Here is a 23,943-nt window from a genome sequence, read left to right as displayed (position 1 = left end):
TCGGTGTAACTCAACAAAGTACGACCATCGGTGTAACTCAACAAAGTACGACCATCGGTGTAACTCAACAAAGTACGACCATCGGTGTAACTCAACAAAGTACGACCATCGGTGTAACTCAACAAAGTACGACCATCGGTGTAACTCAACAAAGTACGACCATCGGTGTAACTCAACAAAGTACGACCATCGGTGTAACTCAACAAGGTACGACCATCGGTGTAACTCAACAAAGTATGACCATCGGTGTAACTCAACAAAGTACGACCATCGGTGTAACTCAACAAGGTACGACCATCGGTGTAACTCAACAAAGTACGACCATCGGTGTAACTCAACAAAGTACGACCATCGGTGTAACTCAACAAAGTACGACCATCGGTGTAACTCAACAAAGTACGACCATCGGTGTAACTCAACAAAGTACGACCATCGGTGTAACTCAACAAAGTACGACCATCGGTGTAACTCAACAAAGTACGACCATCGGTGTAACTCAACAAAGTACGACCATCAGTGTAACTCAACAAAGTACGACCATCGGTGTAACTCAACAAAGTACGACCATCGGTGTAACTCAACAAAGTACGACCATCGGTGTAACTCAACAAAGTACGACCATCGGTGTAACTCAACAAAGTACGACCATCGATGTAACTCAACAAAGTACGACCATCGGTGTAACTCAACAAAGTACGACCATCGGTGTAACTCAACAAAGTACGACCATCGATGTAACTCAACAAAGTACGACCATCGGTGTAACTCAACAAAGTACGACCATCGGTGTAACTCAACAAAGTACGACCATCGGTGTAACTCAACAAAGTACGACCATCGGTGTAACTCAACAAAGTACGACCATCGGTGTAACTCAACAAAGTACGACCATCGGTGTAACTCAACAAAGTACGACCATCGGTGTAACTCAACAAAGTACGACCATCGATGTAACTCACCAAAGTACGACCATCGGTGTAACTCAACAAAGTACGACCATCGGTGTAACTCAACAAAGTACGACCATCGATGTAACTCACCAAAGTACGACCATCGGTGTAACTCAACAAAGTACGACCATCGGTGTAACTCAACAAAGTACGACCATCGATGTAACTCAACAAAGTACGACCATCGATGTAACTCAACAAAGTACGACCATCGGTGTAACTCAACAAAGTACGACCATCGATGTAACTCAACAAAGTACGACCATCGGTGTAACTCAACAAAGTACGACCATCGGTGTAACTCAACAAAGTACGACCATCGGTGTAACTCAACAAAGTACGACCATCGGTGTAACTCAACAAAGTACGACCATCGATGTAACTCACCAAAGTACGACCATCGGTGTAACTCAACAAAGTACGACCATCGGTGTAACTCAACAAAGTACGACCATCGATGTAACTCACCAAAGTACGACCATCGGTGTAACTCAACAAAGTACGACCATCGGTGTAACTCAACAAAGTACGACCATCGATGTAACTCAACAAAGTACGACCATCGGTGTAACTCAACAAAGTACGACCATCGATGTAACTCACCAAAGTACGACCATCGGTGTAACTCACCAAAGTACGACCATCGGTGTAACTCAACAAAGTACGACCATCGGTGTAACTCAACAAAGTACGACCATCGGTGTAACTCACCAAAGTACGACCATCGGTGTAACTCAACAAAGTACGACCATCGGTGTAACTCAACAAAGTACGACCATCGATGTAACTCAACAAAGTACGACCATCGATGTAACTCCACAAAGTACGACCATCGGTGTAACTCAACAAAGTACGACCATCGGTGTAACTCAACAAAGTACGACCATCGGTGTAACTCAACAAAGTACGACCATCGGTGTAACTCAACAAAGTATGACCATCGATGTAACTCAACAAAGTACGACCATCGATGTAACTCAACAAAGTACGACCATCGGTGTAACTCAACAAAGTACGACCATCGGTGTAACTCAACAAAGTACGACCATCGATGTAACTCAACAAGGTACGACCATCGGTGTAACTCAACAAAGTACGACCATCGGTGTAACTCACCAAAGTACGACCATCGATGTAACTCACCAAAGTACGACCATCGATGTAACTCACCAAAGTACGACCATCGGTGTAACTCAACAAAGTACGACCATCGGTGTAACTCAACAAAGTACGACCATCGATGTAACTCAACAAAGTACGACCATCGATGTAACTCAACAAAGTACGACCATCGGTGTAACTCAACAAAGTACGACCATCGATGTAACTCAACAAAGTACGACCATCGATGTAACTCAACAAAGTACGACCATCGATGTAACTCAACAAAGTACGACCATCGATGTAACTCAACAAGGTACGACCATCGGTGTAACTCAACAAAGTACGACCATCGGTGTAACTCACCAAAGTACGACCATCGATGTAACTCACCAAAGTACGACCATCGATGTAACTCAACAAAGTACGACCATCGGTGTAACTCAACAAAGTACGACCATCGGTGTAACTCAACAAAGTACGACCATCGATGTAACTCAACAAAGTACGACCATCGATGTAACTCAACAAAGTACGACCATCGGTGTAACTCAACAAAGTACGACCATCGATGTAACTCAACAAAGTACGACCATCGATGTAACTCAACAAAGTACGACCATCGATGTAACTCAACAAAGTACGACCATCGGTGTAACTCAACAAAGTACGACCATCGATGTAACTCAATAAAGTACGACCATCGATGTAACTCAACAAAGTACGACCATCGATGTAACTCAACAAAGTACGACCATCGATGTAACTCAACAAAGTACGACCATCGATGTAACTCAACAAAGTACGACCATCGATGTAACTCAACAAAGTACGACCATCGATGTAACTCAACAAAGTACGACCATCGGTGTAACTCAACAAAGTACGACCATCGATGTAACTCAACAAAGTACGACCATCGATGTAACTCAACAAAGTACGACCATCGGTGTAACTCAACAAAGTACGACCATCGATGTAACTCAACAAAGTACGACCATCGATGTAACTCAACAAAGTACGACCATCGATGTAACTCAACAAAGTACGACCATCGGTGTAACTCAACAAAGTACGACCATCGGTGTAACTCAACAAAGTACGACCATCGGTGTAACTCAACAAAGTACGACCATCGATGTAACTCAACAAAGTACGACCATCGATGTAACTCAACAAAGTACGACCATCGATGTAACTCAACAAAGTACGACCATCGGTGTAACTCAACAAAGTACGACCATCGATGTAACTCAACAAAGTACGACCATCGATGTAACTCAACAAAGTACGACCATCGATGTAACTCAACAAAGTACGACCATCGGTGTAACTCAACAAAGTACGACCATCGGTGTAACTCAACAAAGTACGACCATCGATGTAACTCACCAAAGTACGCCTTGATACGACACTCCTCCAATGTCCTACTTGCTAGCAACTAATGGCACGTTAAATAGGTGACGCAATACTCAGGGTCACGTGATTTGAGACAACTCTTTTAAAATTATTACAATTTTTCACCTGGCCGGCTGAACAAACGTCCCCCCCCCCCGGGGCTCTTAATAACACGAAGCCGCCCAATCTGAAACCTGACTTTCCATTGAGAGAAGCAAGTTCGTCACCTCTCACCCCACTCCCCATCTTAACCTATGCATCTCGCAATAAGCGTCCCCTTGTGTCTGTCAATACAGTACGTCTACTGTCGCTTCTAACCGTGCCCCCCAAACCTAACAGTCACAAGCTTTGATAACGTTCATCTAAGGAGAGACTCTGTTCCTGATTTAAACACTGGTCGTGTCTAGAGAGCTTTAGGCATGGAAATAGACGACAAGGTGATTCGTGAAGATGATTCTCAAATAGTTCATGTCTTCATTTAATAGGCTTGTCAAAATTTGGATTAAAAAAGATGCCCTGGGTCTCCTTTAACATTACGGTAATTGAGTCACATACATTTTGCAACGGTTATGTTTATTCTGGACCAAAGACATTTTAGTTTTATTCGTTAAAAAGTGTACCAATAAATTGGCTTTGAGACAATGATTGTTGAAAATAATAGCAGTTTATGCGTAGAATAGAAAGAAGGATTGTCTGTTTATGATGACACAATTGGTAATCGACTTAAATTCACCCGTACAAAAAAATTTAGGCCCTAAATCTAAATCTAGATCTATTGTATTTCAATATTTGTTATATAACAATAATAATAATTTAATGTATAGAGAGCTCTGTTAACAAAGATAATGTAGGCTCAAGGCTCTGTGATAACATTACAAACAGAAATTAGTTGTGTCACTTTCGTGTCGCTGAGATCATTGCCCGGGGAAAGTAGCAAGATTGACAGATTATGAAAAGTCTCATAGATAAGAATTATCAGACATGTAGCTGGCGGACTTGTCAATGTAGTCACTGTACGCAGGTCCTGCTGACTCTCGGCACGTGTCTACCTGTACTACGTGACCTGCAAGTTCAAACGGCCACTGCTGTCAGTCAGTACCACTCTGATAAGGAGCAACTTAGTGTGTGTGTAGACACAAACTTTGTAAGTAAAAAAAAATGTTAATATGAAAACATTGGTACGTCATGACCTACGAACTTTAATAGAATATTTGAAAACTATTCAATGCAACAGTCTTAGTAGTTCTCAAATGGTAATATGGCGATATGTTGTAGATTAGATAGATCTACATCACAAATCGTTCTCGATGGGCCGTTTTGGCTGACAACTGCAAGGCTGATGTAGTACAAAGAATGAATATGTCGGAATTTCCCCGGTAAGCCGAGGCGTAGTGAGCAAAACGTGCGCCCGGGGCAAGAAACGTTATGGGGGGCCTCCCCCCCCCATCTTTCCATGAACCACACAGAGAAATATAGGCTTATACATTAAAAGTATTCAATAATAATATAATACAAATAACCTTAGAATGCATGACCTAACTAAAATATATACAATATCTAACCCCCCCCCCCTTTCCACTTCGCCTCTGCCGGTAAGTTCTGTCTTTGACCTCGCTTCTAGCCCGAGCGTCTTGGGATACGAGTAGTTGGTAATAGGAAAATGTACATCTGCTTGGATCTTTCCCAGACAGAAGTTGTTTTTTATACAGGCTTAGAGTTCCAAAAGTCTTTGACTCAACTCTAAGTACAATTAAGATGAAGAAAATGTTCCATTTCAGAAATAGATTTTCATACATTTTTCTTAAAAATAAATAGTAGACTTAAAAACAAAACTTAAGTGTTAAGTCAGACTATTAGTGTAGGTGGCGTTGCAATCACAATTCACTGTATTTTAAGGATAAATTAACAAAACTAACTGAACGATTTAAAATGAGTTAAATCTAGAAGCTGTCTTGGAGTATAGACAAGTCTGGAGTGTGCCGACGTGCCAATACTGACATTGGTGTACAACATACACTTACTGTATTCATTCTGTATCTCACTTTAGACATTTTAAGACGGTGAATATTTTTAATGCTATTAATTAAGTAATGGCAATGCCTTCGGTTACGAAGGTTAAGGATGAGTGCAGTATTTTACATGACTACACAAAACCAGTTGCGACATGCACATTTTTCCATTTTTCCGCATCAAGTATTTTAACAAAAATGTAAAACATAATCCTAATATTCCACAAAAAAAAAGAACTACAGTTTATTATTTTAAAGTGTTATATTTCAAATGTCACAGTTTTAGAAGTTTTAATACCAGAATGATTATTATGTTTCTATAATATGCATTCAACAATATCAGTCTAGAAAATATTAACTGTCGTGTTATTAATTAAGCTGGTTGCTTGACTGAGGACGTCTGGATTCAAAAATAATAATTTGTAAACAGCGCCACAATGATTTCATATGAAATTTATTCTTTAAAAAAATGACATGCACTTGAAGTACAGTGTATTAAAATGGAATACTTGTTTGGCAAACATAAACTATGTCTTTCAGCTATTAGAAAACGAATTTGAGAATCCCTGGTCTAGAATCTGACCTGTCGTTGGTTACCACACAATAAGAGACCTGTGTGTCCCCTTTTTGACGTAGAAAACACAGCAGGTCAAATGGTCTGATAAGAAGTAGAGAAAGCTACAGACCTGCGTTGAATATCACTTCTGGCTTCACCCTTGACTTTAGAGGGGTGAATATTATTGAATTGAATATCACTTCTGGCTTCACTAAACAGAAGATATGCAATCCAAAACTATGTTCAACATTAAAATAAAAAAAAACTAAGTAAAAAGGTTCATTGATAAGTTACATGTTTAGGCTTTTTTTATGTTGAACTTTGGATTGTATATTTATAGCTGACAAAACCAAGGGGGAAAACAACATGCTTTCTGCATTTTTATAATAGGTGTAGATTTATCAAACGAGACCTCAAGGCAGTGGACAATGATGCCAACCACTGGTAAGATATAGCCCTAGACCACACAAAGGTCCACTTGGTGAAAGCTATGGTCAGCGAAAAAACATTGTCCTCAGCTCTGGGACAAAAGTGCGCCAAACGAAAAATGGCTGGTTCCTCTGCCACCTAAGAGAATACCACTTTACCCTGCAAAACAGGCGGTCGGGGATTTGTCTCGAGAATAGGGCTCTGCAGTCACATGTACAAAGTGTTCCACTAGATGAAGTAGAATCGTTCTACGAGTGAAGGAGGCCAACAAAAGATTGCTCTCAATCTTACACAGAAATAGAAGACAGGAAGTGCCAACAGCAAGTGATAAGATTCTAACATCAAGTAACAATTCACAGCAGATCAACACAGTGTGACATCAAATGTTTATATCTAAAGCGTGAACCACAACACTCATAGGCAAGACAGTAAACATAGGCGATGAAGGTCACACTATACGATGAAGGTCACACTATACGGGGACAAAGACAGCTGTATTTAATTCCTTCTTCAGTTGTAGATATTTCAACATTTTGTTTCTATAGCAGCCGATGTTCAAGAGAATATGGTGAATGAGATTTTGTAGACAAGTTCTGTGTGAGATTCATCTGTAAGTTGCACCCCATTAGGTAGTCTACATTTTCTTTGGTTTAATGCAACACGGTGCTAAGGCTTTCCTGAATGTGCTATGCAATGATCTCATCAGACATCAAAATGGAGTTCCTCATTATTGATCATTTAAAAAGCACCAAGGTCTTAGAGACATAAAAAAAAATGTTGTGAGAACCATTGCTCAGTAGACAATGATTTTTATTGGTAGGTGGAGAGACTTATTTCGCTCAAAGTCTCATTAGGAGGCAATCAAGGGCGCTGTTGTCCTTAGCCGAACGGTAGTCTAGTTCTCTAGAGTCTAGATATGGATGCGCCTTTACACACTGTACTGCCCTGGCACACATAGTGATCGACTACATTAATAAAGTGAGAAAAAGAAATGTCACTACTACGGAGGTGAAAAAATCCAAAAAGCTCTGACTAACGTTGAACAAAGGCTGTCCCAGATTAAGTCTATCTGTGTATGTGTCTTGTGAGTGGGTGCATTATGAAAGATTACGTGAATGTGAACACAGTTGGCATATTCATTGTTCAAAATAAAAAGTTTCACTTTCAATAGACAAAACTAAACGTTGGTGAAATGAGAAGATTTTCAAAAGTACTTTTTACAAAGCTTGTATCCACTCACTCTGTCTGTCTGGTGGAAAGTATGTAGGCCTACACGTTATTTGTTTGTTTGTTTGTCAAATGTTTTCCATGTTTCGGATATTCCTATAGAGTTGAAGATAATTACTTCCTAGTTCAAACCTCCGGCAGGACGACGGGGGATGGGAGCGGGCAGCGTTTGAACCCGGGACCATCGATAAATCTGAACGACAGTCCAGCGCGCAAACCGCACGACCAGGCAGCCATCCGACACCCTATCTCGGATCAAGCTGAAATTTCGCACAATTATTTCTTTTACATGACAACATAAGAATCATTTTAAAAAATTACAAATTAATTAATGAGCTATTGGTAATTAATTCTTCTATTTTGGTTTCTTGAACAAGGGAAAGAAGCTTTACTTAAAGACGTAAGACTGGAGTGGTGGTATAAGCTGAGTTAGTCCTCTTTATAGGTCATAAGAACGTCATCAGCAGAGTGGTTAGCACGTCTGCTCGAGGAGCCCCAACAGGTCCAGATACGTGTTAGGATCATAGCTCAATAAGAAAGCTAAAAGCATGAAATAGCGCTAAACAAAAACATTTGTAAAAATATCAATCGCACAGATATGTTGCTGTTGGTCTAGATCTATTACAAATGTAATGACATGACTGATTCAAACAAATTCATACAATTACACTTCGTTTAAGCTTTGTTGTTGTTGTTATTTTTATTTTCAAGTATTTTTACGTTTTTCTTGTAGACGTAGAGATCTAAGAGGGAAAGCCAGCAGATAGCCAATAGTGGGGAAAAAATTGGGGGGGGGGGCAGAAACAGTGGCTGAATGTATTGTTATAAACCTGGTGGTGAGACAGATGGGGGTAGTGCTGTGTTTTTAGACTACCGGTACGCAAATCGCCACAGGCCGGCGCTAGACGCAATGTGACCAGTACGAGGCGAACTCAGAACCAGGACGGTGCGTGAAGTCAGTCCGGAACAGTGACAAGGTTTTTTGTACAGTCAGTGTTAATGTTGTCAATTGTGATGTATTTGAAATTAAACTGTTACTGATACTGAATGGCGAGGTTCTTTAAGTTCGTTGTGTCGTGTGGTGCAGTTTGCAGAGAGCCTGGATAGTGGAGAACGTTACAGTATAAAGAAAACAGCAATGTCAGACATATTGAATGGGAAGGTATGAGGAACCCGGGAGCCAGAATATGAATTCTTGCATTTGCAATAAGCCAACTCGGCAACCAATCGTTGACTCATTCCTTTAGCTTTCCTAGCAGACGACAAGGGAATGATTCAAAAGAAAATTGTAACGTCCACTCTTTCACTTGTGTACAAAGATAAGAATATGATGTCATGGTAGGAGTGCCGTAGGAGGCAAATCTGGGGTCAAAGTTCGTCTAATGTAAGCATACCTCCAACATACATGTCTGCGGGCAACTATGTTGCCACTATCATTTACATGATAACATATGAGAGAAAACACAATTTTATTTCCCCTTATCACCAGAAGTGTTTTGTATTCAGATACATTACAACCACAATTGTATCAATGTCTGGCAGCTTAATTTCTAATGACCCCCCCCCCCAAAATGTCTATTACCACGTAAAAATAGATAGTTTTGCTGTAGTTTCATCTACATTATACTAGAATAAACAACGGATAGATCTATTTAGTTCACGCAGGTGAAGTATGAACTAACAAGGTTTGATTTAAAATTAAACCAGTCAATCGTTGATCAAGTATGCAACATTACCCCTACAAACCTCACCAAATGAGTCTTCTTCTTCTTTGTTCGCATTTCTATGTTGGAGCGTTCACAAGACCAATACATGAGATGAACTGCGCAGTGGTTTCCAAATCAGGAAGCTCTCCATAAAGTTTTCTTTCTATTCGGGTGTTTTGGGGCCAGTGTCTTGTACGGCCTCTTGGTAAAGAGAGCAGTTTTTGGAGGACATGGTCAGCAGTCTCTGGTGACACTCAACATGGGCAGATTTCACTGGTTCCAATTTTGAGCTTCCATTACATATGTTGTCTCATTCTGTTGTGTCCTGTCCTGAGTCGAAAGATTAGACGTTGATCTTGTCGGGATAGCTTATAATAGGCATCATTTTTCTTTGATCTTGTCGGGATAGCTTATAATAGGCATCATCTTTCTTGTGATTTGGATGAGAGCTTGTCCATTTCTCATTTATTTTATTTACTATTAGTTTCTTCTGGATAGAGTGCTATGTTTTGTTTTTTTTGTGAGGTTGTTACAGAAATGAGTGATAGAAGGACTTAATAGAAGAAATGCTACTGGTATTAACAGCATAAGGAAAAAAAACTGTCATTTGTGTTCTGTAATCTTTTATTTTTATTTTTAAAATACCTCTGTTCAAGCCAAAACTTCAAGGAGGTACCTGGGTGGAACCTGGTCACGGATCTCAAAAACAGATCTAACGATTTTCCTAGAATAGTAGGCCTAGATGTATATCTCTGAGAAACGAAGTTTACTCGTTCCAATGTTATAATTTTACAAAGTAAATAAAGAAATACATGTAAATTTAGAGAACTAGGTCTAGATTTAGATCCAACATAGCGAAGGACTATCACGTTCTTGAAAGGACTATCACGTTTTTGAAAGGACTATCACGTTCTTGAAAGGACTATCACGTTCAGGAATTTTTTTATGTAAGGCATTATTGATTCAAAAAAAAAAAAGTAAAAGTTCCCATTTCAGACCTTGTGGTCTATAGGGCAGATGACAAGTTCAACTGTTACGAGGGTGTTATGTGGCCAGCACAACGACCAACAGCCATTACTTTTCCGCAACTAATGTCAGGTAACCATTAGAGCTGGGTGGACTCAGAGGCGCCCAAATATCCCAAAATCAAATCTCATTTTTCACCGGGATTCGATACCGAGAAGCCAGGCGCTTTACCGCTCTACAACCGCACCTCGTTATTGATTCAAGAGTTTGATAAATTAATATTCAGGAAAATTGTGCGCATGGTCTTTTAAGTCTAGATTTAAAGGTCTATCATTGGAACATTACTAAGTGTAGTATATCTATACATTCGCTGGGATTCTTTCTCGGGGCTAAGGGGGGTGGTGGGGGCCGTTGCATCGAAATTTTAAAAGATCTAAAATATCATGATATCGTATTTTGTATGTCGGTTCTAGTTTATAAGATCTAAACGGGACGGATGGACAGACAGACCACACAAAACTAATAGCGGCTATTCCGCTTTCGGGGACCGCTAATAAAACACGTATGTAACTGGAAAACGCCAATAACAATAAAAACAAAATGAAGGCTGATCTTTTTAGTCAAACATCCTATGGTCATTGTGAGTGGTCAGAGGATTAAGACTTAGTTCACAACTAGAAAATAAAATGTTTCTACTCATTGTAAACTCCGTCATCAGAATTCATTTCACCTGGTGTGTCTGCAGGACTTACAATAAAGAGTCACGTGCTTCTAGTCGAATTAAAAAAACAACTCAAATCTACAACTGTCAAAAATGATGAAAAGACATGCCATCTGTGCGTTCCGAGTTCCCTAATTTGATTTATTTGTAATTCATTTTATTTGCACACGTCTTTGGTCATTTGTTACGAAGCTTGCATGTAACCATCATTAAGAACAATGTTTTTGAATGAAGAGTGATAGCAATGTCTTCGATTGCGAAGATGAAGTATAAGATCAGTGCTTCATATAGCCACGCAAACCCAGTAGCGACCTGCATATTTTCCCATATCGGATGCTTTGAAGTATCCTCTAAATTGAATCTAAATCCATAGACTGTATATAATTATGTTAAGATTTCATTGTATTGAGCTTAAGAAGCGCATGTAAATGACGTTGGATTGTGAGCCAGGGAACGAGAATCCTCGCTTGTGTAGAAATAAGACCAAGCCCTGATTTATCTCAGCAGGGTTCAGTGACTTTTACCACACGTTGTACCGTGATCCTAACCAACAGAAACAAGTCTCTAAGTTGTACTACTGTCACTTAGCTTGCTAGGCCTGTATGGTGGCTTTACTTATAAGATACTATCAGTGCATACAGAGAATGAAGAAAAAAACATCTACTTCTTAAAAAGATTTTTTAAAAATAAAAAAAAAAAAGAGAAACATGATATCATGTAGGCAACATGCATTTCTTAAACTTCATAATATAAAGAACACAATATAAAGTGTATGTATGTTTCTTAAAGAAATCAACACCTTTTAACCAATCTTTATGAAACTTTGCCGTTCATACCTTTTATATACCATTGCTAGGCCACGTGATATAATAAAATCCTCCGCCACCACCACCCATGGTACGAAGAGTTTCCTAAATTAAAAAAAAAGGCTATACTTCAGTCGGGGGCAAGGCCGTTCTGCAAGTAGTTCACATCTAGGAGTCTAATGTTTGATTTGGATAGAAATGGTAGAACACATTGAGCTGTCAGAGGACAAAAATGAGCCAGAAAAATTTGGAGAATTTTTTTGTATGACCATCACATCTCTGAAGTGGTTTGAAAAGTCTCCTGAAAGCCTAAACAAACCCTTTAACCATTAAGTCTAGGTTTTAAACCTAGTTTGGCTGGGCCTAAGAGAATCACTCTTTGTCCTTCACATCTTAACTTCAAAGAGTTGAAGAGCACTATGGTGCTAAGGTATCAGCACAAACTACAGCCAATACATTCACCTCCCTGAGCTACTCAGCTGCTACATCTCATTGACTTCAGTAATCATTTTTGTTAAACTATTAGAACGTCCACACTGACAGACACACTAGCAGTACAGGCTTCAGTTCAGACTTTGAATACAATAGAATCCGACATCACATAATTAAAACCCAACAGTGTGGCTGCTTTTATTTTATCTTGCATAGTAATATCTTCAATAGTCCTCACTAGTCTTTGGCTGCTAATCATCTAGAAAAGGGTTTGAATGTTTGTTTACTCTTGGATTGCTGCTGTAATAGCCTGTTGAGTGGTGTTGACCTAATTCTAGAAACAGGTGCACCACAGTCAAGCATCTCTTAGAACTCAGCAACATAAAGTAACCAACATGTCACAGTCACTTCATTATCAACTTGTTGGTCTAACATTGTCACACCGCCAATATCCTAGTATACCATTATATCTCTATATACCTGCATGTCTTAAATACCTTCTTTTCTCTATAAACCTTCATGTTTCTATAAACCTGCATACTTCTATATATGTGTCCATGTCTCTATAACCCTTCATTTTTCTCTATATACCTTTATGTCTCTATAAACCTTCATGTTTCTATATTCTGTTATAGTACCATATGTTAATTGCACAATTGTAATCAGTGACCATTTAAAAGTCAGGCTTATATTCATGAGTGACTGGCCCCACCAGATGTTGAGATCCACTTAAGTGGAGAACTCACAGAGAGTAGCCAAGAGTCATTAAGTGCATTCTTTATCTAATCAAACTCTCTGATTTATCTCCACTTGTCAATACTACAACAAAAGACCCAGTTATCTCCCATTCTACACCCAGCCTTTCAATTGTACTCTTGGAAGTTGTCCAAATATCAGGCCACAAGGCAAGCATTATAATAACGGCAGTGCTAGATTAGTTTTTCCCTTAGACTAAGTGATGTATAACTAGAAACAGTAGAGCAGACATTTATTTTGATCTCTTTACACACATAGCCGGTTATTGAGTAGCTGTTTTGATGAAGTGCTGCTTAGGAATAGTGTTGTGGAGACAATTGAGCTGGGTAACCCACAATGCATGTGGGCACGAAGTGGAAGTAACATTTATGAATGAGATTAACAGGCAAATCATGTGCAAGAGGCCATTCAAATATATCTACCAAACTGTGCATCACTGAAGCAGTTATTCTACCACAGATTTCTCATGCAATACAACTTTGAAGATGTCTCTAAGTCTGCTTCCCTTTTAAATCCCAGTCAAGGATGAGCACTTATGTATCCAATACTACTGTGTTGTTAGGTGATCAGCATGGCTACGTGATAATGTAAGTGGACACATTATGTATTTTATCTAACTGGTTGAATGTGAATTCTCAGATCAAGTTGAAATTTTGCAAAAACATATTCCTAGTCCATGACAATATACGAATCAATTTAAAAAAAACAACGGTTGTATGAGATTATGTAACAGGACACATTATGTCTCTTATCTAACCGGTTGAATGTGATCAATAATATTACTGGACAAACGGTTGTAAGAGATTATGTAACTAGACACATGTATTTAATCTAACTGTTGAATGTGATCAATGATAATATTACTGGACAACCGTTGTATGGGATTATGTAACTGGACACATTATGTATTCAATGTAACTGGTTGAATGTGATGAATGATAATGTATATGTCAAACTTGTAAGTAGTTCATGTATTGATGGGCAGTAAAAGGAAGAGTCAGTAAAAATGTAAGGGGGCTGTACTCACATCTCTTTCACTCTCCCTTGTAATACTCCGGGAGGGGACTGAATCTCCATCTCCTGCAGGCAACAGCACCAGAATATTGATCCCTGGCAACGGAAAGGTCTGTGCAAGGTCATTAGGGGGGTGCCCTGAAGGTCACTGACATTCATGACGAAAGGCCTCATGACACCGCAGAACTGGCGTGTGCAGCAATCAGTATCTATAAAAATGTAATGGCAAGACATGCAACATCAGCCTTCGACACCCATGAGACTAATGAAAGAGTTGCACAGCTTAAAGCTAGTTCCAGGTATGAGACTAGAATTAAAATAATGTTCTGCTTGCAGCTAAGGAAGATAGATGGAGATTTTGAACATATAAGCCTATTAAAGATAGTAATTTAAGATTAAACTGTTATGAAGAGAATTCGTTTCATTGTTCTGGACACACAACTTCCACCTATGTGCTAAAAAGCTCATTTGTCTGTACACATTCTTGCATCATCACAATCTTTTTTGTTTTTAATAGAATACAAGAAACAGAAGAACTACTTTACAAAGACAACAAACACTTAAATGTAGCCAAGACTAAAATGTAGTCACATTCTCTGATGGTCTTAAAGCTGAGATAATCTTGCACACATCCACTGAAAGAGATAGTATTTCACTCAAACTGATAAACAGGATATAAAGCTATCAACTACATCTTACCATTATCACATCAGACAAAATTAGACAACTATTACATGAACCCACCATCCCCTTCCTCACGAGCAACACATTGACATATAGAGTGGTACAGGAGGCTCAGAGAACAGAACATGTAGCAAATATTTCATTCCTAGCTGCTTGAAGAACAACTTTTTTATTGTTCAAGGGTCTCAAGAGGCTATATGTCAACTCTTTACTTAACATTTTAAGAAGGGAAGAGACCAGAAGTATGGTAAGGGAATGCCAGAAGTGGCAAGATTCAAAGTTCTAGCACCCTTATCCCAACCCACAAAGGGATAATTTTTAGCCATAAATAAATGACTATTAGAAATGTCCATTGCCACAATCTGTCCTGTATCAATGATAAAAGGTAAGCTTTAGAGCTAACAGCTTTCCCACCAATCCTTCACATACCCTGCTCTAAACAGTCAAATGTACATCCTGAAAGTCAAAACATTCTTGAAACCTTAAACCTAATACCTTATATATCAAATACGCAAGGACAGAGCACAGGAAATAGCACTTTAATGGATCTCAGAATACACACAAATTGACCTCAGACTACACCATCCTGACAAGACCAAGATCAAAGCAAAGAAACAAGGCCTTGGAGAGTGTCATCATCTAAAGTTCGTCACATCCTTCCAAACCTACATGCCTTATCAGATAGATACTTTATTAAGAGTGCTGCTAGAGATGCTGGCCATCAAAATGCCTCTTAAAAAGTCTAACTGTAAGAGAGATTCTTAATGTGGAATGCACTGTGCAGTTCATCTTAGATTGATTATTTCCGAATCCACTGTGCAGTAAATCATAGACTGATTATTTCAGAATCCACTGTGCAGTAAATCATAGACTGATTATTTCAGAATCCACTGGGCAGTAAATCATAGACTGATTATTTCAGAATCCACTGGGCAGTAAATCATAGACTGATTATTTCAGAATCCACTGTGCAGTAAATCATAGACTGATTATTTCAGAATCCACTTTTCAGTAAATCTTATACTGATTATCTCAGCTTTTTTTTTTCTTGATAATGAGAGGAATGACTTAAAAGCTACTTAATGTTCTTGTTGTATTCCCATAAACTATTAACTATACAGTAAATGTATTATCTAAATATCTAGGCTAAATGCCCATGTTTTGTTTTCAACTACCGAAGTAACCTTTATTTTGTGTATTTAAAAGTGTATATATCTAACAGAGTGTTTTAACCCTAACCATCCTACCTTCTTTAGCAAACAGAAATTTTTGGTCTTGGCCATTGCAGATGTCGTACTTATTGTTTCTCTCCCAGCCAATCAGCACTAAAAATAAAATGTGCATGTAAACATACAACAACTTCAGAGAAAATTTTTTTTGTTTTTTTCTGTTTATTTTTTTTTAACTTTCTTACCCAATATGTTTGGTCTACATTTTTTTTTTATTTTAGGAAAACATAGAATTGCTTCAAATAGTAAACTATGTATTAGCCATTTTTCTTTTAGTCTTCTTTCAATACATTATTTTTTCTACATTCAATAAATGAAGGTCAGTAAAATAATTATTTAGCTATACAAAGCCAACTGTGTACAACAAATAATGTCAGAGATACAATTTCTAACCTTCGGCAAGCTCCAAGATTTGATGAACTTTGATTAGATCTAGGCTTTGAAGGTACGCCAAGCTTGGTGGGAGGCCGTAAGGTATGACTACATTGGGTGGTGGGCCCATCATCATACCTGGTGAATGAGTCAGTCAATGATATTTAATATGACTTATGATTTGTAGAACAAGTTTGTAAAAGATTTACCTCTTGCTAATTATGACAATTACAAATGCTACTACACAACACTACACTATAACAATAAGGCTTGTCTTTGAGTCCGAAGATTAATGAGAAATGCAGTTTTTCCCGTGACTATGCAGCCCCAGCTTTGACCTACATATTTTGCCACATCCATCTCAAGCATAACCATTGTCCGCCGGTGGTCAATTTATATTTTCTTTTCATCATCTACGTCTGACCAAACAGACAACAGAAAAGCAAATGAGCCTAAAACAAAAACTAAAGACCTAGCCATATCAGAAGTGGTAAGTGAAGGGCAGAAATTCAGTTATTGTCTTGTCACTATTTAGTTATTGATGATGGTCTTGTCACTATTTAGTATGACCATTTGATATCCCAAGGACCTTCAAAACTATGTTGAATGTAACAGATCCTAGCAAACCAAACAGGATGTAGAGAAAGCAAAATGTTTATTACTAGGGCCTACTGAGTTTTGCAATAGGCAAAAGATTTTCATGAGTCTGAACTGATGTCTGCTGTTATGTGCATCTGATGTGACTTAAATGAAATTGATGACAGGCATCTCTGTTTGCATTATTGAGAGACTCCTACTTTGACTTTTTAATGTGACAGTAGATTTTACAAGGAAACTTCATTAAATATGTTTAATTTTTCAAGTTCTAGAGATGCAACTGCAAGAGATTTAACAAGATTCATTAGCCTAAAATTTACATGGGAGTCCAGTGGCTAACACAATAACCAGTAAAAAAGAAGAAAAGTTCCCCTTTTAGGCCTCGCAATCTATGGGGCAGATGATGTAAAGGTCATCTGTTTCTGTGGCCCATAGTTAACAAGGGTATCATGTGACCAATGACTAACCAACTTTACTTTTTCACAAAACAATGATCAACTACTGTAATTTTCCAAAAAGATGAAGGATGATGCTTATTAAAATGAAGTTTTAAAAAATATCTAAAACGTTTTCCATGAGGATGTGCCTCTTAAGTTTGTGAATGAATAAAGTAAAAGGTCATACAAAATGACTCAATGATGTAAAGATCACATAGATATTGATGACTAAGACAAGATAACATATAGGGATTAAATTATCTCAGGTGTGAAATATATTTTCAACTTATCTTTTGGATATTAATTACCATAAGCATTTTAAATAAATGGGTCACATTAAAAACTATAACAAGCTAAATATAAAAACAATACTGTTTTTTTTTTAAACAAAGATTATCTACAGGGAAGAACTGCAAAAATCACCTCCGTAGCTCTGAATATTGCAAGTTTTAACTCCCTTTTTCTAAGTCAAACAAAATTAATTAATCACCACTAATTATCAGCTAATTGGTTAATTTTTTTTATTCATTCATGTATTGTCACTATGAATAATTGTGCAAAATTTCCACTTGATCTGAGAATGTGAGAACAGGAAGTGTTGAATCAGATGACCAAGATGCCTGTGTGTAGTCACTGAATGAACTCTTTATGTTGTGTCTGTTTATTGTATGTGTATGTTTCTGTTGTGGTGTCTTTAATATGAGAAAAGAGTCCTTGTAATCACAACAAATTTACACAAGGATCAATAAAGCAGTCTTAGTCTTAAATGTACACAAAACAATGTATCATGCAAAAGGTACAACCAGGAACAAATGTTAATTATTTACTTTGCTACCACAAGTGAAAATTAAGCTGGTTCTCAAACAGAATTTGTATATGTTACATTTAGATAGGAAATGCTTTTGCATAATAGATTGTAAACACATTCTCCTGAAAGTTCAAATTGTACAATCATCATCCCTGACAATAGGGATAAATCCCAGCACAACATTCTCATATACCTGTAACAAAAGGTAGCACTAGTAAGAACCAGGGCCAAGAATGTTTCTTGTACTGATAAGCCACCTTAAAAAATGTCTTGATGTTTATAATGAACTTCAAACTTAACAGTTCTGCTACAGTGAACTCAAAAGTAGTGCTAAAATCAACAAAAATTTCATTTGAAAAATCTTCATTGACACCTGTCATGACAAGCATGTTTTTGTGTCTTAATTACCTTTTTGTAACAAACAAAGTCATTAAGTTTTTTCTTTAATTAGATAAAATGTCTCTTCTTCTTTTCTATAAATATGTCCGTGAGCTTTGTTGTTGTTATTATGTTTTGGGTGAGTTGTGTCTGCACTAGATGTATCAAAATATGCAGATAACTGCTAGGACTGTGTTGCCAAGTAAAATGCTACACCCCTAATTAAACTATGAACTTGAAGACAATCCTTTTTATTTTATTTTTTTTGTGAGGTAAGCAGCAGTCTAAATAGAAATGTTTTATTCCTAAGATTTTAAAACATTAAACCATTCAAGAGTTTGAGACTCTATGTACAGGAAATTAATCCTGAACACAAGGGAGGAGTTATCTCTGGGGAAGACAATGATAACAATACAGTAATGACATGTCTAATTTACCTGGTTGGCCCTGCATTCCTAGGTAGCCTGGCTGGATAACAACTGGGTTCATTTGCATGTCCTGTCTGCCCTTTTCATCATTCCTGGGCTGTGAGATTACTACTCCCTGAGACATTGTGATCTGTGTTTTTAATTAATTCCCTCTGTCCAATAGTAAAAATTTCTGAAATTTGAAATCAAAAATAGGAAATAAACCATTAACCATTGTGAGTTGTTTAGACTCAGTAGAATATTAAAACTTTTTACATTTGTTAAATAGTGTTGGATATCAGATTGTTTTATGTTTCTTTTCTTCAGCCACTGGCATGTACTGAAAAGGTTTAACCTTAATGACTGCATTTAAAAAAAGAGTTTTCACATTTCAACAGTTTTTAGATATATTAAATTTAGTGTCCGACAATGGTTGTTATCTTTTCAATGTGTTAAATAGAAATATGTGGATGCATTCTTTTTATTATCAATCATGATTAAAAACATTCATTTGTAAACATTTCCTTATTCATGTCACTAACTGACACAATCTAAATATTTGAACTTGATAGAGCTGACTCATTAGACAACGTAATAGTAGCTAAACTTATATTTATTATAAGACTCAAACCAAATTTCTATCTCAAAAAAAAACAAACACTAAAAGAGATTTTTCAGAGGGCAGATTCATTCTACACATTTCCAATTATATCATCCATACTGGCAGAGGAGGCCATTCTGAGTTTGGCTTTCACACTAAGCACAAACATGTTTCCCACAAGATCTAACCCAGCTGTAAAACTATATTTTGTAACTTCAAATACTGAACTAATACAATTATTCTAACCACAAAACAAAATATGAAAAAGAGATGTTGACTTTGTGTGATGAAATGTATTCTCATTCTTCAACCTTGCAAGAAAAAATTAAAGGTTATCTGAACATTAAATTAAAACAGACTTACATGTATAATGTATCCAAATTAAGGATAAATTTACTATCCAAGGGAAACAGCCCACACTAAACTTTCAGAGGAATAATTTCCAAAATAAATTCTAGAATAAAATAATTTGTGTAAGCCATTTAGTTACCAAAGCGAATAAATCAAGTGTACGCTGTATAATAGTCTTTGGCTAGAACTTCAAATGACAGCTTTCAGTAAGCCTACCTATTTATATTAAAAAGTTTATCAGATCCATTTCATTATGGGCAGAATCAGTTCCCATGATCCTGTTTGTTTACGTAGGTAGCCCGGTGGTGCTGGGATAGGTTTGTTTACACATCAATTTAAATTTATATGAATCTTTACGGAGGTTGCTTTTTATCTTATCAGCATTTCAATTTATGATATTTTGGATAATCAAAAACTCATTTTTTTAATTTTTAAATGTGACGTACCAGCACAGCTATCAGTAGATAAGAGTTAGGAAATGAGAATATATCCAAATATAACAATGACAAATAGTTCATGAAATTCCTTGACTTTATTCTTCATATAGCATTGTTCTAAGTATTGTGATATATCCATTCACTCTGTGAAATGTACCACTTGGTTGTTTAGTGTTTCCACTTTGAACAGTACTTTTACTACTAGCTCAGGATTTAGTATTAAAGCTCCTCTCCTCTCCTCTACTTTAGCCTAGATAGGTAGGCTAGGTCTAAATACCTTATAAATATACATAGATGATAGCATGGTTTTAGGGCCCAGTGGTTCTCAAACTTTGGTAATATCCTGTTGCCCTCCCCTTCCATTTATTATTAACTTACAGAATATATGCTTATTTTTTTTTTACCAGTTTCTGATGTTCCTACACAAATGATTATAACACCCAAGCCCAAACCTCCAGCAGGTGATAGGATTGTGACAACAGTTTGAAGTGCATCCCACACAATATATTTGTGATGTAAAGGTTTTATCCTTTTCTTTACTTTACATCCCAAACCATTCCTAAATGAAATCGAAAGATGAAATGTAATCCTAACCTCATCCATTAGGTAAGCTGAAAACAACTGTAATGTTAGCCCATCATATCATACAAAGGTTAAATAACCTTCACCACCTGAGCATTCCTGTTTAGTAAGAATGGATGCTGTTTTCTTGTCTGGCTTTGAAGGGCTGGCTTCATCTGCAGCCTGGCCATGCAGATATATGTGTTTCTGACAGTCAGGTTCAGAGTTTAAATGCTGCCTGATGTTTGTCCCCCCCCCCCCCCCCCCGGTCATTCTGCAGATGGTTTGAGCATGGATGTAACAGTCTTCATTTTTTTTTTTAGAAATGTCCAAAATATAAGACAAGACTAATGGCTGCATGGTCATATGAAAAGCATTTCAAACTGTCATAATGGTGGTCCTAGTTTGTACCCTGCCAGCTTCCATTGCCATACGGCAAGAGGTTGGGACTGGGACATAAACATTTATAAAGGAAAATCTAAAAAGTATAAAACAAAAAAAATTTAAAAGAAAAATATTAAAAAATCATTTTTTTTTAAACAAAGCTTATCTAAAGAGGAAGAACTCTGCCCTTAAAACTATTTCTATCAATAATCTACAAGTAACTTCCCTTATTAGATCTCAAGCAAAATAGTTAATTACCAATAATTAATTGACTATTTGTTGTTTTTTTTTAAAATGATTTATGTTTAGTGAGTTACATTAATAATTTTTCAAAGTATCAATTTGATCTGAGAATGCGTGAAGGAGAAATAGCGCTAACAATTATTAAAGATGACTAAACCCAACAAATTTAGCCATATCTGTGAATTTTGAAGGATTAGTTTCCCTTGTCGACACCATGTTGGTATCAAACAAAATAATTAATTACCAGCAATAAATCGACTAATTGGTTACTTTCTTTTATTGATTCATGTCTTGTCTATGCCTATGAATAATTGTGCGAAGTTTCAACTTGATTCAAGAATAGGTGTTGGAGAAATAATGTGTACACATATTTTACCAGAGAGACAGACAGAGTGAGTTCAAATAAGCTTTGTAAAAAATCTAGATTGTCTCTAGGTCTACTATGTCAGGTCATATCAAGCAGTTTAAAGGGATTCAGTATTTAGATTTTTTTTTTTCAAAACTACATTTTTTTGTTATTTAATATTTTTGTTAAGGGCTGCTAATAGTTAACCAATATTATCTCGCCTCTCTTACTAAATCTGGTCACTAGACAAAGTCATAGGTCATACTATAGTCATACTATAGTCAAGGATTTTTCAATATCTCCATAATAACTCTATTAGATAGGCCTATTGACTAGATGATAGATCATTCAAACTGTCACACAAATCTAGATAGTCTAGAGATAGGTAGATCTAATTTCTCTACATCTATATATTTAGATCTGTCTCTATAGAGATCTACATCTACCACCACTGCACCACTAGTTGTCCTAGATTTAGTCAAATTACAATCTAGCTAGAGATCTTGTATATATGATATAGTCTTATTATATAGTCTAGAATCTAGAGTGGAGTTCATTAAAACTAAGTCAAGAGTCTATTCAAGTTAAAGTTCTAGATCTAGATTCTAGAGAATCTCTATACATAATAGTTAATAGATCTAGTCTAGATTTAGACCCTCTAGAGAGTCTAAGTCTAGTGTGAGTGTGTGAGTAGTAGGCCTAAGTCTAGTTTGACATCTAGATCTAGATAGGCATATAGTAATCTAGACTTAAGTCACTTTAGACAAGATATTTCTAGCTAAACCGGGGGAGGGTGGGGTGCTGATTTGTGATTAGGTCAGGTTCAATTCATCTTCAGATCTCAATTCAAAGAATTATTTTTAAAGAAAGGGAACTCGTCTGTCTCAGACAAACTGTGGCCAGTGTGGGTCGAGGGTTTGAACACAAAAAGACTTACTAAGAGTAAGAGTAGTAAAAAAGTAAGAGTAAGAGTTCTTATTTAGTTATTAAGAGTAAGACTAGTAAGTAAGAGTCTCTAGACTAGTCTAGATCTAGCAGAATCACTAAACTGAACTCTAAAGACTTTATCTAAGTTAACTAAGTAAGAATCTAGATCTAGCTCTAGAGTCTTAGATCTCTAGAATCGAGATTTTACTGATGTGCTGACGTTTTTTTACGTAACATCATAGAGTTAGAGATCTAATCGATCTATCATTTTGAGCTTGACCGAGTCCTAAGTCTCTAAGAATAATAATTGTTGAAGTGCCTACTAGAGTAATCTAGACTATTTTTTAGACTCTCTAAGTCTAAGTTACTGAGTCAGTTACTCTAAACATGATCATACCCTAATAAATTATCTCCTTACCCTATCAGAGCCACTATTGAATAAGAATCAAAGCCTTCAGTTGTGTGTGTGTGTGACAGTTCTTTAACTGATAAGGAAGTCTCCTCACTTTCTGGTCTGTTTACAAACAATATGGCCACCTTCGTAATTATTGAAGTTCTATAATATTCCCCAGCAGAAGCGAAGGGGAGTTATGGTTGAGCATTGTGGAGCTATTTAAGGGGTCATCCATTTCTGTAGCCTGGATGAAACAATTTAAGTGGCTCGTTGTTTCCCTTTATTTATTCCAAGTTTTGTTTTTCCACAACGTGGGTAGCCACATAAAAAAAAAAAAAAATAAGGGAGAAGAAAAAAATAAGAAAAATAGTACACCTAATAAGATTGATGTTATCATTTATCATAGTTAGCCTACGTTATGTAGAACGCTTAATACTGAACGGCGGCCGAATCAAGAGATGTGAATGATTTGAACTACACTATTAATTATAGCTTAGAACACCCACTTCCCCTCCCCTATCTAATTAAAATTGACATATTGATCAATATTCATATACAATTCATTCAATAGTACTGCACTAGTTTAATATATATGTTAATATTTTATCTTTAAAATATGTTCTAAATTGTATATCATTTTAAGTTCATTTTAACCTGAACATCATTGACGTCTCGATGGTCCATGGTTGGAACACTATCAGCTGCCTTACCCCGCA

At 36.9% G+C, this 23,943-nt stretch overlaps 1 protein-coding gene across 4 annotated transcripts in view; it reads right to left on the bottom strand.

Annotated features, from left to right (window-relative positions):
• LOC106068144 (phospholipid scramblase 1-like) overlaps positions 1-23,414 on the bottom strand; it is a 38,379-nt gene extending 14,965 nt beyond the window's left edge. Inside the window, exons 1-5 of one of the 4 annotated variants that reach the window (XM_056009708.1) lie at positions 23,252-23,414; positions 19,014-19,176; positions 16,378-16,494; positions 16,003-16,080; positions 14,085-14,280 (exon numbers count right to left, since the gene is read on the bottom strand). In XM_056009708.1, the coding sequence (XP_055865683.1) occupies positions 14,085-14,280; positions 16,003-16,080; positions 16,378-16,494; positions 19,014-19,128 (506 nt within the window). In that variant the 5' untranslated portion in view covers positions 19,129-19,176; positions 23,252-23,414. Of the gene's footprint in view, positions 1-14,084; positions 14,281-16,002; positions 16,081-16,377; positions 16,495-19,013; positions 19,177-19,947; positions 20,130-20,151; positions 20,174-20,381; positions 20,630-23,251 lie in introns of those variants that run through there. The other 3 variants (XM_056009709.1, XM_056009711.1, XM_056009710.1) reach the window with 3 other exon arrangements.
• Between the last annotated feature and the right edge of the window lie 529 nt (positions 23,415-23,943).

The sequence above is a fragment of the Biomphalaria glabrata genome, chromosome 14, assembly GCF_947242115.1.
Source record: "Biomphalaria glabrata chromosome 14, xgBioGlab47.1, whole genome shotgun sequence".
Taxonomy (NCBI): domain Eukaryota; kingdom Metazoa; phylum Mollusca; class Gastropoda; family Planorbidae; genus Biomphalaria; species Biomphalaria glabrata.
This window is presented reverse-complemented; position numbering and strand designations above follow the sequence as displayed.